This window comes from Theropithecus gelada, chromosome 13, assembly GCF_003255815.1.
Source record: "Theropithecus gelada isolate Dixy chromosome 13, Tgel_1.0, whole genome shotgun sequence".
NCBI lineage: Eukaryota > Metazoa > Chordata > Mammalia > Primates > Cercopithecidae > Theropithecus > Theropithecus gelada.
The window spans coordinates 63,981,456-64,005,941 of record NC_037681.1 but is presented as its reverse complement, the minus strand read 5'-3'; the positions used below and the strand labels follow the sequence as shown (position 1 = coordinate 64,005,941).

The window sequence follows — 24,486 nt, the reverse complement described above, 5'->3', positions numbered from 1 at the left end:
TAATAGGTAAGTGAGTTGGAGTTTTCAAAGGTTTTCATTTTTAAATGAAAATTCAGAGATTTTCATTTTAAAATGAAAATTCGAGATTTTCATTTTAAAAATCAAATTTTGAAATTGTTTCTGATTTTATTGTTATTAACTTTGTAAGTGGTTTGAGTTAAACCTGTTTCATGTAGTCTGATTATCCACTGGGAGGCTGTCAACCTGGCCTTTCTTCTCTGTTCAGCGGCTCATAGACCACACTGCCAAGCCCACTAGTCATTTGTAATTGGGTTCATCTCTTCCTTGTAGCCTTGTCCTTACTGTTTTCTAGCATGAAACTTCTAGGTCATTCAGCCAGGTTTACTTACCCTTGTCTGTGTGTGCTCATTCATTGATATAAAAAGACCTAGCGAAGTATCTGGCAGATAGCTAGCATGCATTTATTTAATGTTGGTGTATTCATTCTAGTCTCCCAGCGTCTTCTCATGTTAATTACCCTCTTTCATTTTGGTCCACCTGAGTACTCTAATAGCCTGTTCAAGTTCTGGATGTGAAGTCTTTTCTCATTATTCCAGTGCAGAAAGATCTTTCATTTTTTGGAACTTATACTCATACTGGGCACCAGACAGCATGTTGGTTTTCTTTGCCAAAGTGAACTAAAAGCCTGCTGAGGACAGGCATCTTGTTTTCATCTTTTCTGTCTACCACAGCGTTAAGCTGTGAGGCATTTTACATGGTGCTAAAGAAAGACCGTTGTCTAACAGGAATTTTATATTGTCTTCAAAAGGAAAAAAGATAATAAGCCTAGGTATTAGCTATGTGGGTTTATTCAGAAATTATTAAGTGCCCAATGAAACGAGGAAATACTGCCTACATCTCAGTTTTGTCCTTAGAACGTCATTATGTTTTCTGTGCCAGGAATACCTAGGGTTTAGGTTCATCCTTGAGAAGCCCACCCACTGGTCATACTTCTGAGGTCTTTGATTTTTATTATATGCTTTTCGTTTTAGACCCCTTCGAAGGGAGTTTGAATAAAGGAAGCAATGAAAATCTGATCTTTGCCTAAGGAGTAGATTATGAACTGTTGTAAATCCACAGAGAAGCACTTTGTCAGTAATGACGAAGTTTATGTTTTCCTGAAGTATGTTTTAATATCTGCAGCATTTTGGGAAAAAAATTAAGGAAGTTTGAGAAACCTCATCTCATTGACTTTTTGTTTTTATTTTCTATGTCTTTAAGTACCTTCTTAGAAATCTCTTGTTTCTCTAGTAATTGAAATGATGGTCATTACAAATAAAATAACTGGTATTTCTTCTAGTCCTTTTTTTGTATTAGTATTATTTTTTTAAGCTGGCTATCATGAGCTACTCATTTTATAGGATTATTGGGCTTCAGTCCTATATTAGGGGTTTAATTCGGATTTAAGCTTTGATAATTCTGTTCAAACTATGCTCTGAAATTACCATATTGAAGATAAAATAAGGCTTACCTGACTGTGGCTCTTGACAACTAGTAGTATGTGGTCTTTAAAAGATACTATGAAGAGTATCATCAGATCTTTAGGAAAACTAACTGAAGAACATGACCTGTCACTCTTTGGGCTACTAAAGAGTTAGATTTTTTTTTAAAAAAATGTATTATATACTGCTTTATTTATATATAATGGTTCTTTGTTAGTCTTCTATCTGATTCTTGTTTCTCCATGTGCATCACTTATTATGTCTTTGTAATCAGATGTACTTTGATGTGGATTACATCTTTGGTTTTCCTCTATTTAGAACCCTAGTCAGAACTCATATTGACCTGAATTGGATTATAGGTTATAGGCCTGTTCTGAGCTTTTCAATTTATTACTTATTTTAATACAACAACTTATATCCTAAATGCTGGTATTATCCCTAGTTTATGGATGAGGAAACTGAGGTACTTGCCCATGATGACATGTTTAACTACTTATTCTACTGTTTATTGTCTCTAATGTGTGCACAATACTAATTTAGTCCCTATGCTGAGGTACGAGGTGTTTCTAGGTAAGCATATCTGAGCTATCTTGGGACAACTTGTCTTTTACCATCCTGTGATCTACTGGGGAGACCTGGATCAAGAGATAGCTGATTACAGCTTTGGTCCTAAGTTTTATACAAAATCTTAATTTTTAAAAGACAATAGTCACCAAATCTAATGGTATGAAAGCCTAATTGGCTTAAAAGTTAATTCTTTTCAAAACCTTAGTCAACAACAAATTGTCAGTTTTGTTCTCTTTAAAATAAATAGTCTGGCCGGCCACAGTGGTGCATGCCTGTAGTTACAGCTACTCGGGAGGCTGATGCAGAAGGACTCCTTGAGCCCAGGAGTTGGAGACTGTAGTGCACAATGATCACACCTGTGAATAACCACTGTACTTAAGCCTAGACAACATAGTAAGACCCTGTCTGTACAAAAAATGAAAAAATTAGGTAGGTGTGGTGACATAACACTTTAACAGTCCTAGCTGCTCAGGAGGCTGAGGTGGGAGGATCACTGTAACCTCAAACTCCTTGAGCCTAGGAGTGTGAGGTTACAGTGAGCTATGATTGCGCCACTGCACTCCAGCCTGGGTGATAAAGCAATACCAGACCCTGTCTCAAAAAAAATTAAAAGTCATATTTATTATTGGTCTAATCTTGTGTGGAGAAAGACACCATGTAGGAAAGCCACTGGGTGACATTCTGGCAAATTCCATGGTTCTGTCTTGAAGTGAAGCCTAGTAATTTTTCAGGAGGTCATTTACACCACATCTTGCATTGTCATTAACAATTTTATGTCTCTAAAAGGTAATACGGGTTATTTTTTAATGGGTATGGAGTTTCCATTTGGGAAGATGAAGAGTTCTGTAAATGCATGATGGTGATGGTCGTACAAAAGTGTGAATGTACTTATGCCACTTAATTGTACACTTAAAAAAGGGTTACAATGATAATTATCATATGTATTTTATCACAATATAAAATAAAAAAATGTTTAAAAGAAGGAAAAAAGGTAATTATTTCACCTAGACCTGTGTGTGTGAGTGTTGTCGTTTTGTGTGATTTTTTTTCTATTGGAGTTGAATGGTGTGAGCTATAACAAAACACACTGAGGTTTGTGAAGATGACATAGGAAGGCAGTTCTAGTGTAATAGTTAAAGATGGTCACCTCTGGAGCCAGACTGCCTGGCTTCATGTTCTGGTTCCACTGCTTTCTTGCTGTATGACGTTGGATAAGTTTCTTAGCCTTTCTGGGCCTCAGTTTTTCAGCTGTGAAGTAGAGATAATGATAGTACTTATTTCATGGAATTATTGTGAGAATTAGATGAGCTATTACTAAAAAAAAAAAAAATGCTTAAAGTGGCGGCCGGGAACAGTGGCTCACGCATGTGATCCCAGTACTTTGGGAGACTGAGGGGTGGATCACCTGAGGTCAGGAGTTAGAGACCAGCCTGGTCAACATGGTGAAACCCATCTCTACTAAAAATACAAAAAGTAGCCGGACGTGGTGGCAGGTGCCTGTAATTCCAGCTACTTGGGAGGCTGAGACAGGAGAATTGCTTGAACCCAGGAGGTGGAGGTTGCAGTGAGATGAGACCGCGCCACCGCACTCCAGCCTGTACAACAGAGCAAAAATCCATCTCGAAAAAAAAAAAAAATGCTTAAAACGTTCTGTCACATGGTGAGTGCTAAATGAATGGACCCCGGACCTGGGTTCTAGACAGTGTTACTGATATAAATACACTTGCGAATATAAACATAAATTGGACATTTGTTTTTGCTTTTTTTTTAAAGGTAAAAGAAATAGGAGATTACTTTAAACAACACCTTTTGCAGTCCAGGCACAGAGGAGCATTTGAACTGGCTTATACTGGTTTTGTGAAACTAACTGAAGTACTAAACAGGTAAAACAGATATCCTTTTGTGTACGTTTTAAAAAGACTAAATATACAAAGCATGTGCTTGGAGTAGAATTTAGTTGTGTCTTTTGATGTCTAAAAGAATAAGACCTGGTTGACTACAAAACTCTTGGAAGAAATTGTTTTCTTAGGTTTTATTGTATGATTTACTGCAGATGATTGAAATGTCCAAACTGAGTTGTTATTCTCTCATTGAAAGGTGATTTGAAGCAAACTCAAAAGATTTTGCTAAAAGTAGCTTTGAAATTACTGTTTTTTTTTTCTTTGAATGAAATAAATGTTTTGTCTGTTTGAAAATTACTTGGTGTTTGGAATAAAATAGACCTTGCAATTTTTGGGATTTGTATTAGAGAAGCACTTAAAGATTTTGTTTTTCTTTTTCTTCATAAATTTATCTTATAGAAAAGTTTAAAAGAACAGTAAGTAGACTGAAAAGTAGAAAAGATTTTTTTTCCTTTTACCTGGAAAGCTAATATTTAGATAGATTTCATATATTTAACCAAATGTATTTCTTGACATTATAGTTACAGATAATTTCATTCATTCATGTAATATATTTCCTCCAAAGAGCTTGTGAGGAAACCTTAAATTACTTAATGACTAAGTGTTCATGGCAAGTGTTCTCTAAATAAAAGGTAGTATTTTCCAGGAAAACATTTCCATTGCCTGGAAACTTTTTGAAATGAAGCAGAGTTCTGCCAGCCTTGTAGCCTCAGCAAACATTTTATTTTGGACTGTTAAGACATCTATTCCTTGAATATTTTTGAAACTTTTTTTTTCACATGCCTGGTAAAAACATTTATGAAACATTTTGGCAGTTATGAGCTGCACAGAATGTCTTTAAATGATACTTTTTAAAAAGTCCCTGACATTAAACTGCTGATCTTGAAAATATTTTATCTTTTCAACTTTTTGTTTCCAGTGTAGACATGACCTATGAACATTTTTTTTTTCCCTCAAAACACACTCCACTCCCATCAAATCAGTTAACAAGAATGTATGAATACCAGCAGTGTGCTTAGTACTGTGCTTGGTTTGGATGATATTATGGTTTTTTATAAGATGAAGTTCCTGTTATTAAAGAGCTTATGGTTTAGTTTGAGAAATAAGTAGAGATGAAATTCAAAATATTTAACAAAAGGTATGTTGTGAGCACTGACTGGTCAGAACCAACACTGGGTATATGCAGCACCCAGCATCTCTCTATGTATGGATGTGTATGGATTGAATACCAGCCTGGAAGTAAGACGAACACACTTGAAAAAGATAACACTGCGCAATTTTGGGTGAAATTTATAAATCATATTTATATATAAATCATATAGCAGAGAGAGAAAGCAATGGGGATAGGCTGGTAGGGCTTCATGGAGGAGGTGGAATTTGTGCTAATGCACAAGTTGAAAGAAGGAAACATTGTGAGTAAATGTTCAGAGCCTAGAATCGGCAAGGTGAATAAATAAGCCAACCTTCCTGTAGAGGTGGAGTTAGTAGGAAATAACCAGGCAAGTTGATAGATTGAGGCCAAATTATAGAGATTTGGAAATAGATTTACTGTAGCAGGGATGGAGAGAAGCATCAAACATTTTGCTCTGAAATAGATCATAGGAGGCATTATAGAATGGAGGAATAGCAGTAAATCTGTGACTCAGGCTCTTAATTCTGTATATATTCATTCCATTTACTGGCAGTGAGATTGTACAAAAATTAACCTCCCTAACCTTTGATCTCTTCATCTTTAAGGAAAAGGGTATTTGCCCTATTAACAGATCTCTCTGGCTTTTGTGGTATGAATCAAATAAAATAGATATTTATGAAGACCCATTTGCATTATAGAATTTCCTACAAATGTAAAACATGAGATTGATGTTGGTTGTGGGGTTGGCATTCAAAAGTAGTTTTCTGGTTGGAAATGTTAGGTTAGATAGATTGTAATGACAGATTATAGTAAGGAGAGCCTGGAATCAGTTATAACAAAGTAGATCTGAGGTGATGAGGGCTTCCGCTTGGGTGATGGCTCTGGGAGTAGAGACAAACGTGGGGTTTTAGTTAACTTTTGGCCCCACATAGATAGTAACAACTCCTCACATGATGTATTGAGTGCTTAGAAGGAAAGCTGTGGACACATTTTATTACATTCATGATTTTGTGTCTCAAGAATTCGGGCAGGGCTCAGCTGGGTGATTCTTCCTTAGGGTATTTACTGAGTTCAATTGGTGGCATTCAGCTGGCAGACAAACTGGTCACAAGGGACCTAAGACAGCTTCACTCACATTTATGGCACCTTGGTGGGACTAGCTAGAAGACTGGGCCCAATTGGGACTACATGTGGCCTCTCACCCCAGCATGGCAGTCTTGGGGTTGAAATTCTTATATGGCAGCATGCTTCCCCCAGAGAGAATATTCCAAGAGAACCAGCCAGAAGCTGTATGATCTTTTCTGACCTAGCCTTGGAGGTCTCATTGCATTGCTTTAGTCACATTCCTTTGATTTTAAGTGCATCTTAGGGTCAGCCTGGATTCAATCCACCTTTTGACGGCAAAGTGGCAAGATCATGTTGTAGAAGTATATGTAGATAGGAGATGTTGTGGTAGCCATCTTTGAAAAATGCCATCTGCCACATGAACCAACTGAATGTGAGTAGTGGAGGTTACCAGGGAGTTCATGGTTCCTTCTGTGATTCTAAGTCTTGGTCACCAGACAAACGGGGTTGATGTTAACAAAACCAAGGAAGTTGAAAGAGGGAATGGTTTGATAAAGATGAGTAAGTTTTTTTGATTTTTTATGTGTTAAGTATGAGATAATGACGGCATACCCTGATGGAAATATTTAAGTCAGCTGTTAGAGATAGAGGATTAGTTTGGGTGATATAACAGAGAGGTAGATTTGTGAGTTTTCTCCAAAAATATCATAGTAAGATTGCAGTCTTTGATGGAGAGCATGAAAGGAGAAAGAACAGAGGACTAATGACAGAGGCTTTTGAATAACTGTGGTTGAATGGTACAGTTGAAGGCATTCCAAATAAATGGAGTGGGGAGACTAGGGAAGGCCCAATGCCTGGTATCTTAGCCACTCCTCATCTACTTTAAATATGTTCTCATGGCTGTTACTGTTGGCTTTTAGCCAACCTGTTAGGAGTTCTCAATTGTTGCTTTCAAACCAAGTAGTTCTTGATCCCTTGAGAGACATTTCAAATCTGCTGAACAGAATGTTTTGCAGAGAACATCTTTACAGTGTGTGTGGCTTGCTTTTGTTTGGTTTTTATTTTTAAAAGAAAATGTTTCTTTTGGAGTCCTTTTGAAAGCGTTTTATAAGCTCTTAAGTTATGAAAAAGTTGTTTAGGTATACAACATTTTAAAAGTTTGCAAAGAGAAATCTGGGCATTCATGAAAATCCACAGAAATGGAGGCCAACTGCTGTCCACCTCTTGAGCTACAGCTGTGTTAAGGAAGGAGGCACTTAAAGAGATTAATGGATAAATAACTGAAGAGTTAAACATGACCCACATTGTTTGAATTGGTTTTTAATAGGATTATGCAAAATGTCTTCAAATGTAAACTGACTTCACTATTAAACAATCATCTAAGAATAAATAGGGATGGAGACATTGTTATTTTTTCTGGGAATATTTTGAAAGCAACACTTGTAACACACATAACACACCAATAGTGTGTTGAGTTAATTTTCTGTAATCTGATTTTCTCATGTAGTGCTTTCTATTTAGAAGTCAGTGAAATATTCCTATTGTCCTTGAAAAACGTGATTGCCTGCCTGTGCGTAATTACTTGTCTAAGCATTTGATTGGAGTGCTTAAGTTTGTTAATGTCATAAAACTCTAAATTCAACTTTTTGATGACATTCATATTTGCTTGTTTACTTTCTATGATTTTATTATTTGAAATCGTTCTTCTGATGAAAATGAACAGACTTCTAGGATGTTAAGTTGGGAATCTAACTTTCCAACCATAAGATACAAACTTAACTATAAGGGGACAGAATCATTGATTATAATTCTGAATCTAGAAGGGAGATTTGTTAGTGCTTGGTGTTGTCTTACTCTTCAAATATTTGAATTGCTTTACTTGTTGAAATGTAGCTTAATCTTCAGATGTTTATTGCAGTAATTATAATCATTTTCACATTATTGGCCTGAAAAAATTAAATTGTGACATTTAGCAGTTTTTGTCATAAAATACTAGTACTTATTCATGGACATCAACAATTCTGTGGACAGAAATCATTTAAATATGTATTTAAACTTTCATCAGTTAATTATAACTACAATGATTCAAATTAAACAGAAAACTTTTAATGAGCAATTTAAATATAATAGTGAAAAAATAATTTTTTCTACCTTTCTGGAGAATGAAATACCAAGTCTCTAAAGAATATGCAGTTGAGAAAGAAATAAATGCAAAATGTAATATATAAGATTTTGGGGAAAAGTCATTCAACTTTGAAAGAATATACAATCTTGTATAAACTTTATTTTTAATTTAATTTATTTATTTGAGACAGAGTCTGTCTGTTGCTGAGGCAGGAGTGCAGTGGCATGATCTTGGCTCATTGCAACTTCTGCCTCCTGGCTCAAGTGATCTTTCTGTCTCAGCCTCCCAAGTAGCTAGGACTTACAGCTGCCTGCCACCACACCCGGCTAATTTTTGATTTTTTGTAGAGACGGGGTTTCGCCATGTTGCTCAGGCTGGTCTCAAACTCCGGGGCTCAAGGAGTATCCCCATTTCAGCCTCCCAAAGTGCTGGGATTACAGCCATGAGCCACCACGCCCAGCCTAAACTTTCATTTACATTTCATTTGGCAAATGTGTCTAAATAAGACACTTATTTCTCACTGAGTGTCCTATTAATTTTATTTGAAATATGAATACTTAAATAAAGAATAAGAGATGAGCCACCCTGGGGAGCCATATTCTTTATATAGAGAAAAATCCTTTTAATTTCCCATTTCTATTGTGGATTAAAAGATTCTGGAGAAAACTCGAATGTCTTGATGTATAAATTCTAAGTCTTTGTTAGTGACTCCTGCATTTTTATTTTCAGTTTTAAGCCTACTATAATAGTTGAGTCAGATATTACTGTTTTTTCCTCAATATTTGAACACTCATTTAAAAAGTTTTCATAATAATACTTGTCATTTAGATACAATAGCAGAGGGACCTTGTTCTCAGTGAGTAACCTCTATGCCAGCTTTTTAAGTAAAGTTTTAGAATTTTTTTTAATATTAATTTTTTCTCTTAGATCTTAGGGAATGATTATATTAAATCATTGAGAGAACCAACTATCTGGTACATCTTCCAACCACTTCTTTTAATCCACTGTATCTTGCCCTTCTCCCCATGGCCCTCTGATTGGTAATTCAATTTAGATTTGGTCATTGTATTATTGCCTGTGCCTGCAGCTAAGTCTTCAAAATAGCCCCCTAATGTTTTAGCCTGCAGTAGGCCTCAATAATGTATGATAGTGGTGAGGGAGGTTAAGATGGCTTCTCTTGATATGTAGCTTTCTAACAGGATTTCATTTGGGCAAATCATTTTTCAGGCTTAAAGTTTCCTGGTGCTTCAGGGTTATGTTCCCTTTTTAAAACGTACATGCACACAACCTTCCTGCACACGTACGTTAGTATTTAGTTTCATTGAAATAATAAACATGAACCTTGAAATAATGAATATAATACTTGACCAAAGATTGAATGGAGTGGGGGAATTTAGCTTATGAAATTATTAGAGATTGGGAAAATTTCTAAGTTAGAAAAAAAAAATCTTACTGAAAGAGTTTGAGGAAATGAAGGTGACATTTCTCAGTTAGCAATAGTAATATAAGTTAAAAATAGCTCCTTGCTACTACATGTAGTTGGATGGATGAAGCCATTGAAAAGCCACTTTATAGTCGGGGAATCGGATTTATTGGTACAAAATAATTGTCTAATGACCAATTAGTTGGGTATACAGCATATGTAATTTGATTTTAGTCTGCGGGTTTTATTCTTATCTTAGAATACTTATCCAGTGGGAGTGAGGTAGCTCTGTGGATAGAAGTTGGAGTAATCTGTTTATGGAACAATAATTTGCTTCAGTTATCTACTCAAGATAATACAAAGGCCTGAATACCAGCTATAGCCTGGCCTGTTCATTTCTGTTACTTTTAGCAGGGGCTTAGGCCATAGCAGTTAGCATAGGAAAACAACAACAACAAACCCCCTACCTTTTTTTTTTGGAGATGGAGTCTAGCTCTGTCTCCCAGGCTGGAGTGCAGTGGTGCAATCTTGGCTCACTGCAACCTCTGTCTCCTGGGTTCAAGTGAATCTCCCACCTTAGCCTCCTGAGTAGCTAGGATTACAAGAGTACACCAATATGCGCAGCTAATTTTTTTGTGTTTTGTAGAGACTGAGTTTCACCATGTTGGCCAGGCAGGTCTTGAACTCCTGACCTCAGGTGATCCACCGGCCTTGGCCTCCCAAAGTGCTGGGATTACAGGAGTGAGCCACCACGCCTGGCCCTCCCTACCTCTTTTTTGGGCATCTGCCTGCCTGCCTTCCTGCCTGCCTTCTTGCCTGCCTTCTTGCCTGCCTACCTGCCTGCCCTCCTGCCCTCTTTCCTTCCCTCTTTCCTTCCTTCTCCCCTCCCAGCTCCCCTGCCATCCCCTCCTCTCCCTTTCCTTCCTTCCTTCCTTCCTCCCTCCCTCCCATCCTCCCTCCCTCCCTCCTTTACTTTCCTTTTTCTTCCCTCCCTCCCTCCCTCTTTAAGAATTTCTACTCTTCATACAGTGCCGCTTTCTAGTTTCTGATTGGGAAAGTCAGGATTTCAGATATAAAAGACCAAGAGAAGCTGGATACATTTTTAGTAAGCTTCCTTGAGAACTGGTAAACCATTTGTTGTTGTTGTTGCTGATATATGTATGTATATGTGTGTATAAATATTTGAGATAGGGTCTTGCTCTTTTGCCTAGGCTGGAGCACAATGGTGTGATATTGGCTCATTGCAGCCTCAACCTCCTGGGCTCAAGCAGTCCTCTCACCTCAGCTTCCTGAGTAGCTGGGACTACAGGTGTGCACCACCACACCTGGCTAATTGTTTTGTATTTTTTATAGAGATGGGCTTGTGCCATGTTGCCCAGGCTGGTCTCCAACTCCTGAGATCAAGAGATCCTCCTGCCTTGGCTTCCCAAAGTGTTGGGATTACAAGCATGAGCCACTGCGCCTGGCCATATTTTGTAGATTAATAACATTTTGTGTTACTGAGTTGTTTATGATGAACCTTGAACCCCTTTTAAGAAGGTTGCAATTTTACAATGTACTCAGAGGCTAAAGACGCTGATTATTTTGTATTAGTTTGACAAGATAACCAAATAAAAACAAAATGCCTTCAGACAAGAGGCTGTCTGCTTATTTAGTGGAAAGGCATTCACTAACAAAAGCAGGATTTTGGAATTCCCCATGGCTGTGGTTCGTGCCTACGCAGAGTTGGCTTAAAGAACCAAAGACTGTTTCACTCAAGAACCTTTCTTTTTATATCCTTGCTAGGCCCTGGATTATGTGATGAAGAACCAAAACAAACAACTAGGGTTTGCTGTATTGTTCTTGGGAACCTTGCATGGTTTCATTTTTACCTCTCAATTCCTTCATTATCATAAACACCAGCAACACTGAAGTTTTGAGATCACTTCCTTATAAAGAAATCTTTCCTTTGCTAGGGAGCAGACAGAAGGTTCATTGAATAGTCAGAACTCTATTCTGCTTTTTATAGGCACAGTGACCTCACCATTGAGAAGACTTAGAGTTCCAGCTCCCTGCTTTTTATACCTGGTTTGTCAATTTTATGCCTACCTGCAGGCACAGCTAATGTGCGCCAGCTGGCACCAGCACTAGTTGCTCCTTATTTAATTATTCAAGAAAAGATTTCTTAAACATCTACTGTGTGCCAGATGCTGTGTTTGATTGAGCTCTCTTTGACCATTGAGAATATGATATGGTAGGCCACAGTTACTGTGAACCTAGAAATAATTACCAGAGTCTAAATAGGAAACATACAACTCTGTGGAACTAAGAGAGGGGTGTGAGGACTTGAACAAGGGACTAAGGATTGTATGGGACCATGATGAGGAGTTTTGGGGACATTCTCATCAGGAACTTTGGTGCTTATGTATTTTAGAGTCATTATCTTCTCTATATAGCCCAGAGAATGTTCATTGAATTTTCAAAGCATTTTTATTTTATTTGCATTCGAAAGCACTGATAAATCAAGTGATTTATCTATAACTACACATGTAGTTGGTGATTGAGCCAGCACTAGAATGTAAATGTTTTTCTGGAATTTCATAGTGTTTCAGAGGTTAGCAGTTTAACAAGTTTATTGATATTGCTTTCTATAAGGAATTGTGATAGGTAGGATAAAAATATTGGTAAAACATGGGCCTTGTTCTTAGAGGAACTTTCAACCTAGCATTTTAATCTTTGGGATTAGATAAGTAAGTCACATAATTTACAAGACAGACATTAAAGACCAAGACAAAGATCCACTCCCTGAACTGTCTATCCTAGGTGATGGGAATAATACTTAATGCCAATAATGGAAAAAAAAGCAAGGCAAGAAGAAGGGCACGATGGGAGGGAGAACAATGCTTTAAACATGCTGAGTTAAAGGTGGTGTTGGGAGGCTGCCTAGTGGGATAGCAGACAGTTGGAAATACAGGTCAGGAGATTGACACAGGGGTTCATGTTGGAGATAGCGTGACCTGGGACTCCCCCAGTATTTTAGCAGTGAATGTCCAGCATTCTGGGAAATCCCTTAGTCCCAGGCAAATAGGGACAGTTGTTCACTCCAGCTGGAGGTATATATTTGAAAGTCAGCCAAACAGAGGAAATAGATGAAGCTATGGGCCTAGAGGAGACCTCCTAAAGAGCCTAAGAAAGAAAGGAAAAAGTTATCATCTTGAATTAAATTTTATAACTATTGTTAAAACTCAGAGACATTGCTCATATGAAATATAGTTTCTACTCTGTGTTCACAAGAGTAGAATGTGTTCAGATGATCTCCTGGGGTAGCAGTTAGATTAATAGAGTTGATTTTGGTAGGCTATTTGGGGATTTCAGTAGGAAACATTCTTGTATGAATACTATAACCCTGATATGTGGAGATTTGCTGAATGTGTTTGTACCTGTTACAGGAAGCTAAGCAGCCGCATCAATTGCTGGCTCTAACAGTGGCACTTCTCATTGGAAAACATTTTTGTTTATACTTTCTTTTCTAGTTTTTGTACCCTCTTTCTTTGTCGGCCTGGTTTGTTAGACTACCATACTCAATGGAGTTAGTAAATTATATGTCATTCATTTATTCCACAAATATTTATTGAGCTCCCTATAGGGTGCCAGGCCCTGCTATAGGTGCTGGGAATAGAGAAATAACAGGAAGGAATGTGTCCTTGATACATGGAGATGTAAAAAATAATAAACTATCTGCCAGCAGTGTGTATTTTGATGTGATAAAGTTTGGTGGTAAGGAAGGCTCTTTCCGACTAAAGTAATATTTCAGCCAAGGCCTGAATGGCAAGAAGCAGCACCTTTTCTGGAGAAGAGCTTTCCAAGCAATGAGATCCACTAGTGCCAGAGTCCATAGTGTATTAAAGAACAGAATGGTATAAGATGAAGTTTAATGAGATTGTCCAGATACATAGGGCTTTGTGAGCCAGGATGAGGAGTTTGGATTTTGTGCTCCCTGGGAAATCTTTGTGTTTTCTGAGAGTCTCCAACCACATGGATATAAAAATAGAAGGTATCTTGGAAATTGTACACACATTAATATTTATGGACCCTAGTAGGTAACTTTAAGATGATGAATAAATGAAGTACACGTGTGTGATAGAGTTGCATGGAACTCGGGAGGGGACTGGATGAAAAAAAGAGGAACTTCATGGATGTGTAAAATAAATGGACATAAAGTTTCTGTTCCCAGAAAGTGTATGATTCCTTTCTAAGCTGCCACTTGTTCTTAAACCTAACAAAGTGGAAGCCTGTGTTTATGGGAAAGGGAAAGGCTTTTCTTCCTTATGCTTGGTAGGTAAAGTATTGTTTGGTAAATAAAGATATTGGCAGAGGCTTACCTTACTCAGTGGAGATTATACATAACTACCTTCCTGGCAGTTTGAGTCTTTTCTGGGAATTTTGCTTCAATATGTTGGCTTTAAATGTACTTCATATTTGAATGTGAAATGAATTGCTTTGTGTTTGCAGGTGAAGTCATTTCTTTAGGTTACCATGAATCATTCAGTTAATATAAGAAAACAGTTTATTAATAGTAATAAACTTCCTCAGTTCCCTAAGGGAGTGGGGGTACCTCGAAAACAAATGAGACACAGTTCAATTCAAGTCAGTCCCAAAGAGGTTATCCACTGAGTGACTTTTCTGTAGAGTATTTTAATTTTCTAGCTAGCTCTCCATTCATGTCACCCAGTTCATTTAGAACTGTTAATACTTTAACCCCCACCCCAATGGTAGATGTTCAGGGAATGAAATAAAAGTAACCTGAATAAAACATGATCAGGAAGATAATATCTTAAAAATAGTATTCTCTGGTAATACATTCCAAAGCCACATGAAAACATTTTGTCAATTATGTGCCCTTTGGAATTTCTGTTCTACGGTTCTGTTTTTAGGACATAGCAGAGTGCAAAGCAACCACTAGGTACCTGATAGATCTCTTTAAAAAATAAAATAGTGAAATTTACTAAAACAAATAATAGAGAGTTGATAGCATCTTCATCATGAGCCAGATCTGAGCATTTAGGGCAGGCACATTGAAATAATGCCTTTTTATTAGGCAAGGGCTTTGGTGTCAATATACATTTTAATTCTCTCTCTGCCATGTAAATGCTATGTAACCTTGAGCAAATTATTTAGCTTCCCTCTCATCTACCCCTTATTTTACCCAATTTTTAAACATTAGTGTGAGATATTTGCATGTACTGGAAGGTATAGTGAATACGAAAATTAGCACTTGTACAACCAGAATGTAAATACCTGGAGGAAGAGCATTCACCACAGAGAGAATGTCAGGTGAAAAAGTCCTGAGAGGCTTGGGCTTGGGGTAGGTATTTAAAGAACATCAGGTAAACCATTTATGACTGGAGTAGTGTAAGCATGGGAAAGAGTTGTAGATGAGATCAGAGAAGTTACAAGGACTAGACAGCCTAAGACATTATGTAAGAACTTTTGGCTTTTACTCTGAGTAAAAGGGGGAGCCATTGGCGTGTTTGTGAACAGAGGAGTGACATGAGCTGGTCTTTTAAAAGGATTACATTTACTGCTGTGTTGATAATAGACTATAATAGTGAAAACAGAAAGACCGATTAGTTATAATATTGCTATACTACAGAAAAGAGATAGTGATGACTTGGAAAGCGGTGGAGGAAGTAAAATGTGTTCTGAATCTGGATATAACGTGAAGATAGAGCAGGCAAGGTCTGTTGACAGATTAGATTTGCTATTTGAGAGAGAGAGCATAACTACAAAGTTTTTGGCTTGAGCCCCTGAAGAGATCGATTTGTTATTAGGTTGGGCAAGACTGTGGGTAGAGTAGGTTTTTGGAGGAAGATCAGGAGTTTAGTTTGGGGCAAGTTTGGCAAATCTAGTAGACACCCCATTGAAACTACTGTGGGTGTAGTTTGTTGAAGTACATCCTTTAGAATTTCTTTTAGTGAGAGTCTCCAGAAGGCAGACTTACTCTTTGTGTATTTCAGACTGTCTTTTTCTTACCTATGCTTTTGAATATACTTTAATGGGGTGTACAATTCTGGTGGACAGTTATTTTCCTTCAGTGCTTTTGTTATTGCCAGTGAGAAACTTGTGTTTGCTATAATTGATGTTCCTTTGTAGATCTCCAATTTTTTTTTTTCTTTAAATCTCCTGTGGCTTTTACATTTTTTTATTAATCACGATTTTGCTATGCTGTGTCCAGGTGTGGAGCTATCGTATGTATACACACACACATACTTTGTGGTTTTTTCATTCTGTATACTGTTTTGGGTAAATTTCCCAGAAAACTGTCTTCTAAGTCACTAATTCTTTAGAATTCATCTCATCTGTTTTATATGTGTATGTGTGTATGTATGTGTGTGTGTGTGTGTGTGTATATATATATGTATATTAAAAAATAGATATATGTTTTTAAGACAGGGTCTTACTCTGTCACCTAGGCTGGAGTGCCTTGGCATGATCTCAGCTCACTGTAACCTCTGCCTCTTGGGCTCAAGCCATCCTCCCACCTCAGCCTCCCAAGTAGCTGGGACTACAAGCAAGTGCCACCATGCCCAGCTAATTTTTGTATTTTTTTGTAGAGACAGGGTTTCACCATGTTGCCCAGGCTGGTCTCAAACTCCTGAGCTCAAGTGATCTGCCTGCCTCATCCTTCCAAAGTGCTGGGATTACAGGTGTGAGCCACCATGCTTGGCTGAAAGTATACTTTTATTTCTGATATTTCTAATCTTTTTTATTTTTATACATGCCTGTTCTTATTTCAGTACGGCTTGTTTTTCATGATTTCTTGCTCTTTATTTTTTTTTTTTAAGGAACAGAGTCTCACTGTGTCATCCACACTGGAGTCTAGTGGTGCCATCATAACTCACTGTAGCCTTGAATTCCTGGGCTCAAGTGATCTTCCCGCCTCAGCCTCCTGAGTTGCTGAGACTACAGATGTGAGCCACCATGCCCAGTTCACTCTTCTTAAATAGAAATTATTCTCTTATTTATCACTTCAGTATCCTAAATATAGTTATTTTAAGGTCTTTGTCAGACTGCTCCATAAAATTAGTTTCATATGGAGTGAAACTGTGTTCTTATTACTGATTTTTTTTTAGATTGTCTTTCTTAATATAAAATTTATTTCTATATTTTGAATTTTGGCTTGCTGGCTATGATGGGAGCCTTTTGTTTTCTTTATTGATCTCTTTCTAGGCTCTTTCCTCTCTTATCAGAGGAACTAGATTAGGTAGTGGCATTTTGGGTCTCCCACCTCACAGTGAAATTGGGGATATCGTAGATCTAGTCACTGAGTTAGTAGTCAACCTGATTCAGAGGCTCCCTGTGCCCATGGCTTTTCCTACTGCTACAGCCTCAGGCAGCTCCGGCAGTAGCTAGCTCTTTTTCAGATTCTTTTCAAAAGAGATGAGGCTGCTGAAATTCTTTGGCTGCCACTACTGCTTCTAAATCTGTAACCCTGTGGGTCTCTGGTATCGGCACACTGACTGCTTTGCATTTCTCTTCATTTTTTACCCAGATGATTATCTTGTTTTTGGACTCAGCTTGTTTTGGGGTTTCTATTTGTATATTTTGCATATTGTTAATATTAACTTGCATTGTAGGGGGATGTCCTGTCAAAATGGAAACTCAACTATTTCATCTCTATTATTTCAATTGAAACTCTTTTAATACTTGCTTTTCTCATAATAACAGATGATTTTAGAAAATGGCCATTAATAACTTATTAGACATAAGAACAAACTCAATCCTCCCCCAAAAACCTTCATTTTATAAAACAGCAAAGTGAGAAAATGGAGAAATTTAGTAAATTGCCTTGGATTGTACAGTTACTAGGTAGCAGAGAAAGGATTCTAAACCAGATAACATGGATCCATAATCTGTGTTCCTAACCACTGTGATATATTCCCTCTCATCTATTAGTTGGGAAAAATAACTTTCTTATAGTTTGTTCTAAGAATGAAGTAAGAGCAGCTGCGAAAAGCCTGATGCTGTGCCAGACATGTAATAGACATTCAACAAATATTTGTTTTTCTTTCCTTTGTGGCAGGCAAATCTATTTCCAATACGATAGTTTAAATAAAACTTGTGGCCAGGTGTGGTGGCTCATACCTATAATCCCAGCACTTCGGGAGGCCAAGGTGGGCGGATCACCTGAGGTCGGGAGTTCGAGGTCAGCCTGACCAACATGGAGAAACCCCATCTCTACTAAAAATACAAAATTAGCCGGGCGTGGTGGCGCATGCCTGTAACTCCTGCTACCCGGGAGGCTGAGGCAGGAGAATCACTTGAACTCAGGAGGCGGAGGTTGCGGTGAGGCAAGATCGCACCATTGCACTCCAGCCTGGGCAAGAAGAGTGAAACTTTGTCTCAAAAACAAAACAAAACAAAAACAAACAAAAAACTTGTAAGTAGATTTTGTCTAAAATGTAGTATGTTTCATTTTAGTAAAAAGGGAGGGTGGGAGTTCCATTATTGGACCAAATTCCCTTGTATGGCTTTGAAGGCAGTACTTGCCTCGGAGAGGTGCAGAGCTAAGAAGCAAGGGAATCAGAGGAATAGGATCCAGTGGCAGAGTTCACATTGGAAACCAGACAAGTAAAGAATTCTGCAGAAAAGCTGGTTTGATGCTGGGGAATTCCAGAGCAGAATAAGAAGGTTCGGACTAGATGGTAGGAGCTGGTGCCTTGAGCGTTTCCCAGAGCTCCTGAGGTTCCTGGGTCCATGGTGCAATGGGCAGAGAGGGCTCTATCGATGGCAGTTTGCCAGCCTTGACCTTGTAGAGCATTTTTCTGGCCTCTGTTTTCAAATTCCACAAATTAACAAGGAGCATTTGGTTCTTAGTATGTAATACTCAAGGGAATAAATAGGCTCAGTTAACTGTTTACAGTTATACTAGCCAAGTATCTAAATTAGGGAATTGCCTCTGGGGCCTTGACCTAGCTCTTTCCCCAGTCATCTCATCTTTTACTTCCTCAGCTCTCATATATGGGCCTTCCACCATTCGACCTACACGTCCCTCAAAGTCTAGTTCAGATTCCAGCCCTTCCATGACACTGTACTGATCCCATGTATGCCTATATACCTAGTAGTTGCTTCAAGTTAATTAAAAGTTTAGAGAAAGGAAAAGTCCTCGTGAGATGCAGTATTTGGAGGAAGTTTCATCATTTGGATGAATAGGGATATGTGTGGAGACCATAAACAAATGCTTAGTTGGGAGTATGAGGTGTGTGTGTTTGTGTTGTATGTTAGTATGAGAACCAGCAAAAAACAATCTTACTAGACCAGAGGAGTTTGTGTAGGAACTTGGAAAAGTTAGGTTAGATTTAAGTAGGAGGGTTGGGTCCAGGTCATAGGCAACCTTTCAAGCTGGGAGAGTTTGATCAAGTTAGAAGAGGAGTTAAATGTTTTGGTTAATAGTCAAGAGCCATTGAAAGTTCATGCAAGGAAGGGTGATGCATAGTGAGATGTTCCACTCTCATTCCAGACCTGCCTGCCTTCTTGGAGTGGTTGGTTTTGCCAGAGACTCTGTGGGCTCATGCAGGGAGGCCCAGGGGAGGCCCACTGACAGTTGAGGAGCATTATTGAACTAGTATTTAGTGTATTTATATTTCAATACACTTAGGAAATTAAGGAAATAGAAAAGTACCTCTCATGTCCTGCAGTTCCTTCTTCCCCTTAGTTTTTCCTACGTATCGAATCCCCTACAGGAGACTTGACCTTAGGCTGTAGCATTATCTATAAGCTGGTTTTAACTTGCCCATGGTTCTAGGAAGAAAATACAAGTATAAATTAAACCCACAGATATTAGATCAAGTACTCTTTACCTTATTCACCTCTATAATTCCAGCTGCTTCTTGGGTAGCTAAATCACTACAAAAAAAGGTTTTTGCTTTAATTTTTTTTTTTTTTTTTTTTTTTGAGATGGAGTCTTGCTCTGTCACCCAGGCTAGAGTGCAGTGGCACCATCTTGGCTCCCTGCAGTCTCCGGCTTCCGAGTTCAAGCGATTCTCCTGCCTCAGCCTCCTGAGTAGCTGGGATTACAGGCGCCTGGCACCATGCGTGGCTAATTTTTGTATTTTTAGTAGAGATGGAGTTTCGTCATGTTGGCCAAGGTGGTCTTGAACTCCTGACCTCAGGTGATCCTCCTGCCTCAGCCTCCCAAAGTATTGGGATTACAGGTGTGAGCCACCACGCTCACCTGGCCCATTTTTTTCTTTTTTTTACAGTGAAGAGGGAACAAAAGCAGGCAGTAATCTATATCATTAGCACTTAAGTAATTATTCTTAGAAATTTGGATTTCAGTTTTTGATTGGGCAACTGTGTGAGGATTATATCAAGCTGGCAATATTACTAATAAAGTAGGTAAATTATTTCACAAAACACAAGACATTTATCTTATTTTAAAAAGATATAAAATCCAGTGATTGGGAAGTAACCTCAATCCTTAAAAATACAAAAGTGTGGGGCAATTATTTTTATTATGAAAAATTCCAAATGTGTGTATTTGTGTGTATGTATATCACATATATTTAAAAGTAGAAAGAATAATAAACCACCTTTACCCATCATCCAATTTCAATAGTGATCAAAGTTGAGTCACAACTGCTTCATCTATTCCTTTTTATTATTGTTTGCTGAAGTATTCTAACACATCCCCGATTTGTGATTTTTATTCCTATGTACTCAGTACGCATCTCTAAAAATATGAACCCTTTGTTCCATGTTCACAGTTCAATGGCACATTTTATAAAGAATTTCTTGGTGTTGTCTAATATCTAGTATGTATATAAATTTCCTCTGTTACTTGACAGTGTCTGTTTTACATTTCATTTGCTCAAATCAGGATCTAAACAAGGTTCACACACTGCATTTTGTTGTTATGTCTCTGAATCTCTTTAATCTAGTGGTTGGGAGTTTTGATAGCTGGTTTTGGTGGCCAAGGGCAGGAGTGTTGTGAAGAAGCAAGGGTGAGGTGATGGATTTTAAGATATGCTAAAAGGAAATCTTTAGAATCACAGAGCCTGCTAGGAGTAGGGAGATGTAATTGTAACATTTATGGCTGAAATAATATTTTTTAGGTCCATGTCAAACTTTAAAAAATGCCTCCTTTAAAGTAGTAATATTTATATATTTTGTTCTATGTGAAACATACAGCTGAATCTGAGTTGCTATTTAGAATGTTTAGTCAGTAACTGAAATTATCTATTTTACGCCAAACTAGAATAAAGAAAAAAAAAAAATCCCAAATGTGTTCCTAAGAGATTCACTATCAATTAGAAATCAGTTATCTTTCTGCAACTTTTCTTTCTCAACTTAAAAATGTGTTTTTCCTTTGGACTTTATCTGCAAATTTTCATATATTAATTTCAGTTAAAACCAGGTACTGTCTTGCTAAGATAATTTTGTCTACCTACCACTGAGTATGGTATTCCTGGGGCAGTGTTATACAGTCTAGTCTAGTAGGGCATACATTGAAAAATTTTATAAAAATTAAATGTTTTTGAGCACTCTAAGATAACGCTTAATGTGATAATGCAGAAGCTCACTGATGTAAAGTTCAAATCGCCTCAAAATGTTTATGCCTCTTCCCAGATACATTGCTTTAATTCTCCAGAGGATCTGGTTAAAACTTTTATTTGTGGTAGGCCTCATTTTGAGAGCGATGAAAATGATTGCTAAAATACAGTTTAAAATGTGTTTTCTTTGAATATGTGTAATCCCTATAAACAGAACATAAATTATAGTAAATGATAAACTTATATTCTCTTTGTTGGAAATCTTGAGTTGTATAGTATGAAATATCTGTGAGACCATGATCAACCTTTTCCTGAATATTTTGAGTGTGGATGCAAGCCCACATGTTAAAATTTATTTTACAGACAAGACACATGCTTTAAACACTGCAGTTGTTAGAAATGAAATCTTTAGATCTTAAGACCCATAATGAAGAGGAAAGTAGGTGAAAAGTATGAGATATTTTTTGTTTCATCCCCTCTCAATATAAGGATGTTTATTATTTTTTTAACAGTGTAAATGTACATCAATAGTTTGTGCTTTCAACTTTGATACCTAATTCTGAATGTTTGATTATATATGCCTTTTAGGTGCCCAAACGTGAGTCTGCAAAAGCTGCCGGAGCAGTGGCTATGGAGTGTTTTAGAGGAAATTAAATGCAGTGATCCTTCATCTAAACTCTGTGCTACAAGGCGCAGTGCTGGAATTCCTTTCTACATACAGGTACTTGTCTGTAGGACCCTAGTTGTTTGTTTATATTTGTCTTTGATGATAGTGTATCCTAACCTGTTTGACATGTGAGTGAGCATATTACATAGAGAACATTTCTGTCTTTTCAGCACCATAGCATTTGTGGCTTTGTTTTAATGTGGGGACGGTGTGTTCCTGTGACAAGATCTGTTCTTGGAACAAACCCTCTAAAAGGTCAATCTTGGGGTATCAACAGAGGGTGGTATACATTTCTGTCTGTGTATTAAGTAGGCAGACATCACTGTGGCACAGTCATTGCTCACTTCCAGGAAGTGTACATGTAGCCCCACCACCCCACTGTATTAAAAAAAAAAAAATAGTCTTCCCTTCATCTCAAGACCTTCAGTACTCTCTGTAGGCAACCAGTGTTAACATTTTCTTTTCAATTCTCCTATAAAACATCCATCCGTAAAATAATCATAATCATAATAGTAGCTGACATTTATCAGTGGTTATTTCGTATACATTACCTCATGAACTCCATCCCTGTACCCTATTATCATCCATATATTCTAGATGAAGAAACTGGGATTTAGGTATGTTAAGTGACTTGCCAAAGGCCACAGAGACAGTAAGAACTGAGTTAAGACTTGAGCCCAGGCAGCCTGACTCCTGAACCTCTCTGCATATGAGAATATGTGTGTGCGAGTCCGTTTTCCCTTTAAACACATACGAAAACGTATACACTGCTTGCTCTTTGATTTCACTAGTATTATACCTTAAAGATTGCTTCATATCAGCACATTTAGATATGGCTATTGATGGGAAAATATTTTATTTAGAAATTAAGACTGTTATCTTCATGAACCCAAAGAATAAAAACCAGTGTCTTCACAATACTAAATCAGACTCCATCCTGAAAGGCCTTTGTTTAATGCATAGTAAGATTAAATCCAGGAATGTGGTGGTATAATAAATGCACTGAAAATAAATGGAATGAAGTCTGTCTTTTTTTTTCGTGCCCCTACATTTTTTCCTTCTCTTTCTTACTCCCTCAAATTCCTAAAATCCCTTTATGATTTTTTTGGTGACAGTGGGCATCAGTTGCAGAGGTTGTTGACAGAGATCATTGAAGTAGTTCTGTACGGATTTTGGTGACCTTCAGAAATCAACTTTTCTTTGATCTGACCCATTCTGGATCAGTGTGTTTCATTCTCCAGCCTGTAATTCACTCTGACCTTGTGTTTTTACATGTCATTTGTCTGTCTGAGGTCCAATGTTAAGACAGGATCAAGGTCTCACTGCATATTTGTGCAGTGTGCTTCTTTCAGCTCTGGTGCCCAACTTGTACTAAGTTATGGTCATAATGAGTAATCAGAAGGTGTACTTTCTGATTACTAGCCTTGGCAAGAATGCCAAAACTTTACCCAGCTCTTTGGGAGAAAAAAGCCATGGTTCCCTGAAGACATTTTAGTAATTGAATGTAGCTTTTCACTTTATTTTAGTTGAATAAAGTCTAAATTAAAAAAAAAAAAAAATCTGCTTAAGTCTTCATTTCTCTTAGCATGACTTACTAATAAAGTTATATTCCTGTTTTGGTGGAAGTCTGCATAGTGTTAGCCATGGAAAAGAACTGCCTACTTAGTTTGTGAGTTTGCCTTTTGCGTAGACAGATTAAAAATTGTTTTCAATATAGACAACGTTTTTTTGAATAGTCATTTAAAAAATATATGTTATCTGAGCATAAATAAACTATGAGAAATGTCTTCTAAACCAAACTTTTTTTTGTATGTCTTTATTTTCCTCTTCTGTAAATTTGAAATGCTTCAGAAGAAGCTGGCTAACTTGAAACTTTCACTTTTGAGAGCCAGTAGCTACAAACATGAAAAGTAGACATGGAGGAAGGGAATCTGAGAATGTGACTAAAGTGATTTTTTTAAACAGCTTTATTGAGTTGTAATTCACATACTATATATTCACCCTTTTAAAGTGTACCATTCAGTGGTTTTCAGTATATTCACAGAGCTGTACAACCATTATTGAGTTTTAGAACATCAGCCCATGAAACTTCCCATACTCATTAGCAGTTACTTCCCATTTCTCTCTACCCCTGCCACTCAGCCCTAGGCAATCACTAATCTACCTTCCAGCTCTATACATTTGCCCATCCTGGACATTTCATACATATGGAATCATACAGTGTATGATCTTTTGTATGTGGCTTCTTTCACTTAGCATAATGTTTTCAGAGTTCATCCATGTTGTAATATATGTTAGTACCTCGTTCCTTTTTATTGCCTCACGTGACTTAATACCCTATTTTTACCCTATTTTTATGTTTATTGGACATCGGCAAAGTGTTAGATACGAAGTAAGTAAGCTACTGAAAATTTTAAATATAGGACCTCTTTGGTGTTTGCAGTATTTCTTTTTGTTCCATGAAGTTTCAAATACTTTGATTAGTCCTCCAAGTAATGATTCTTTTGTGAAGAATTAACTGACTGCTTCATCTCCAGGGAGCCTTAACATTCTTACAAGAAATTTAATCCAGAGATTTTTTGTTTTTTAAGTGAAGAGAATTTTCTTGTTAGATAAATTTGTTACTAAAACTG

The 24,486-nt window shown here is 37.4% G+C and overlaps 1 protein-coding gene across 1 annotated transcript in view; it reads left to right on the top strand.

The window, feature by feature from the left end:
* THADA (THADA, armadillo repeat containing) overlaps window positions 1-24,486 on the top strand; it is a 353,351-nt gene that overhangs the window by 58,098 nt on the left and 270,767 nt on the right. The window contains exons 22-23 of the mRNA XM_025354222.1: window positions 3,783-3,892; window positions 21,775-21,907. Coding sequence (XP_025210007.1) covers window positions 3,783-3,892; window positions 21,775-21,907 — 243 coding nt within the window. The remainder of the gene's footprint in view (window positions 1-3,782; window positions 3,893-21,774; window positions 21,908-24,486) is intronic.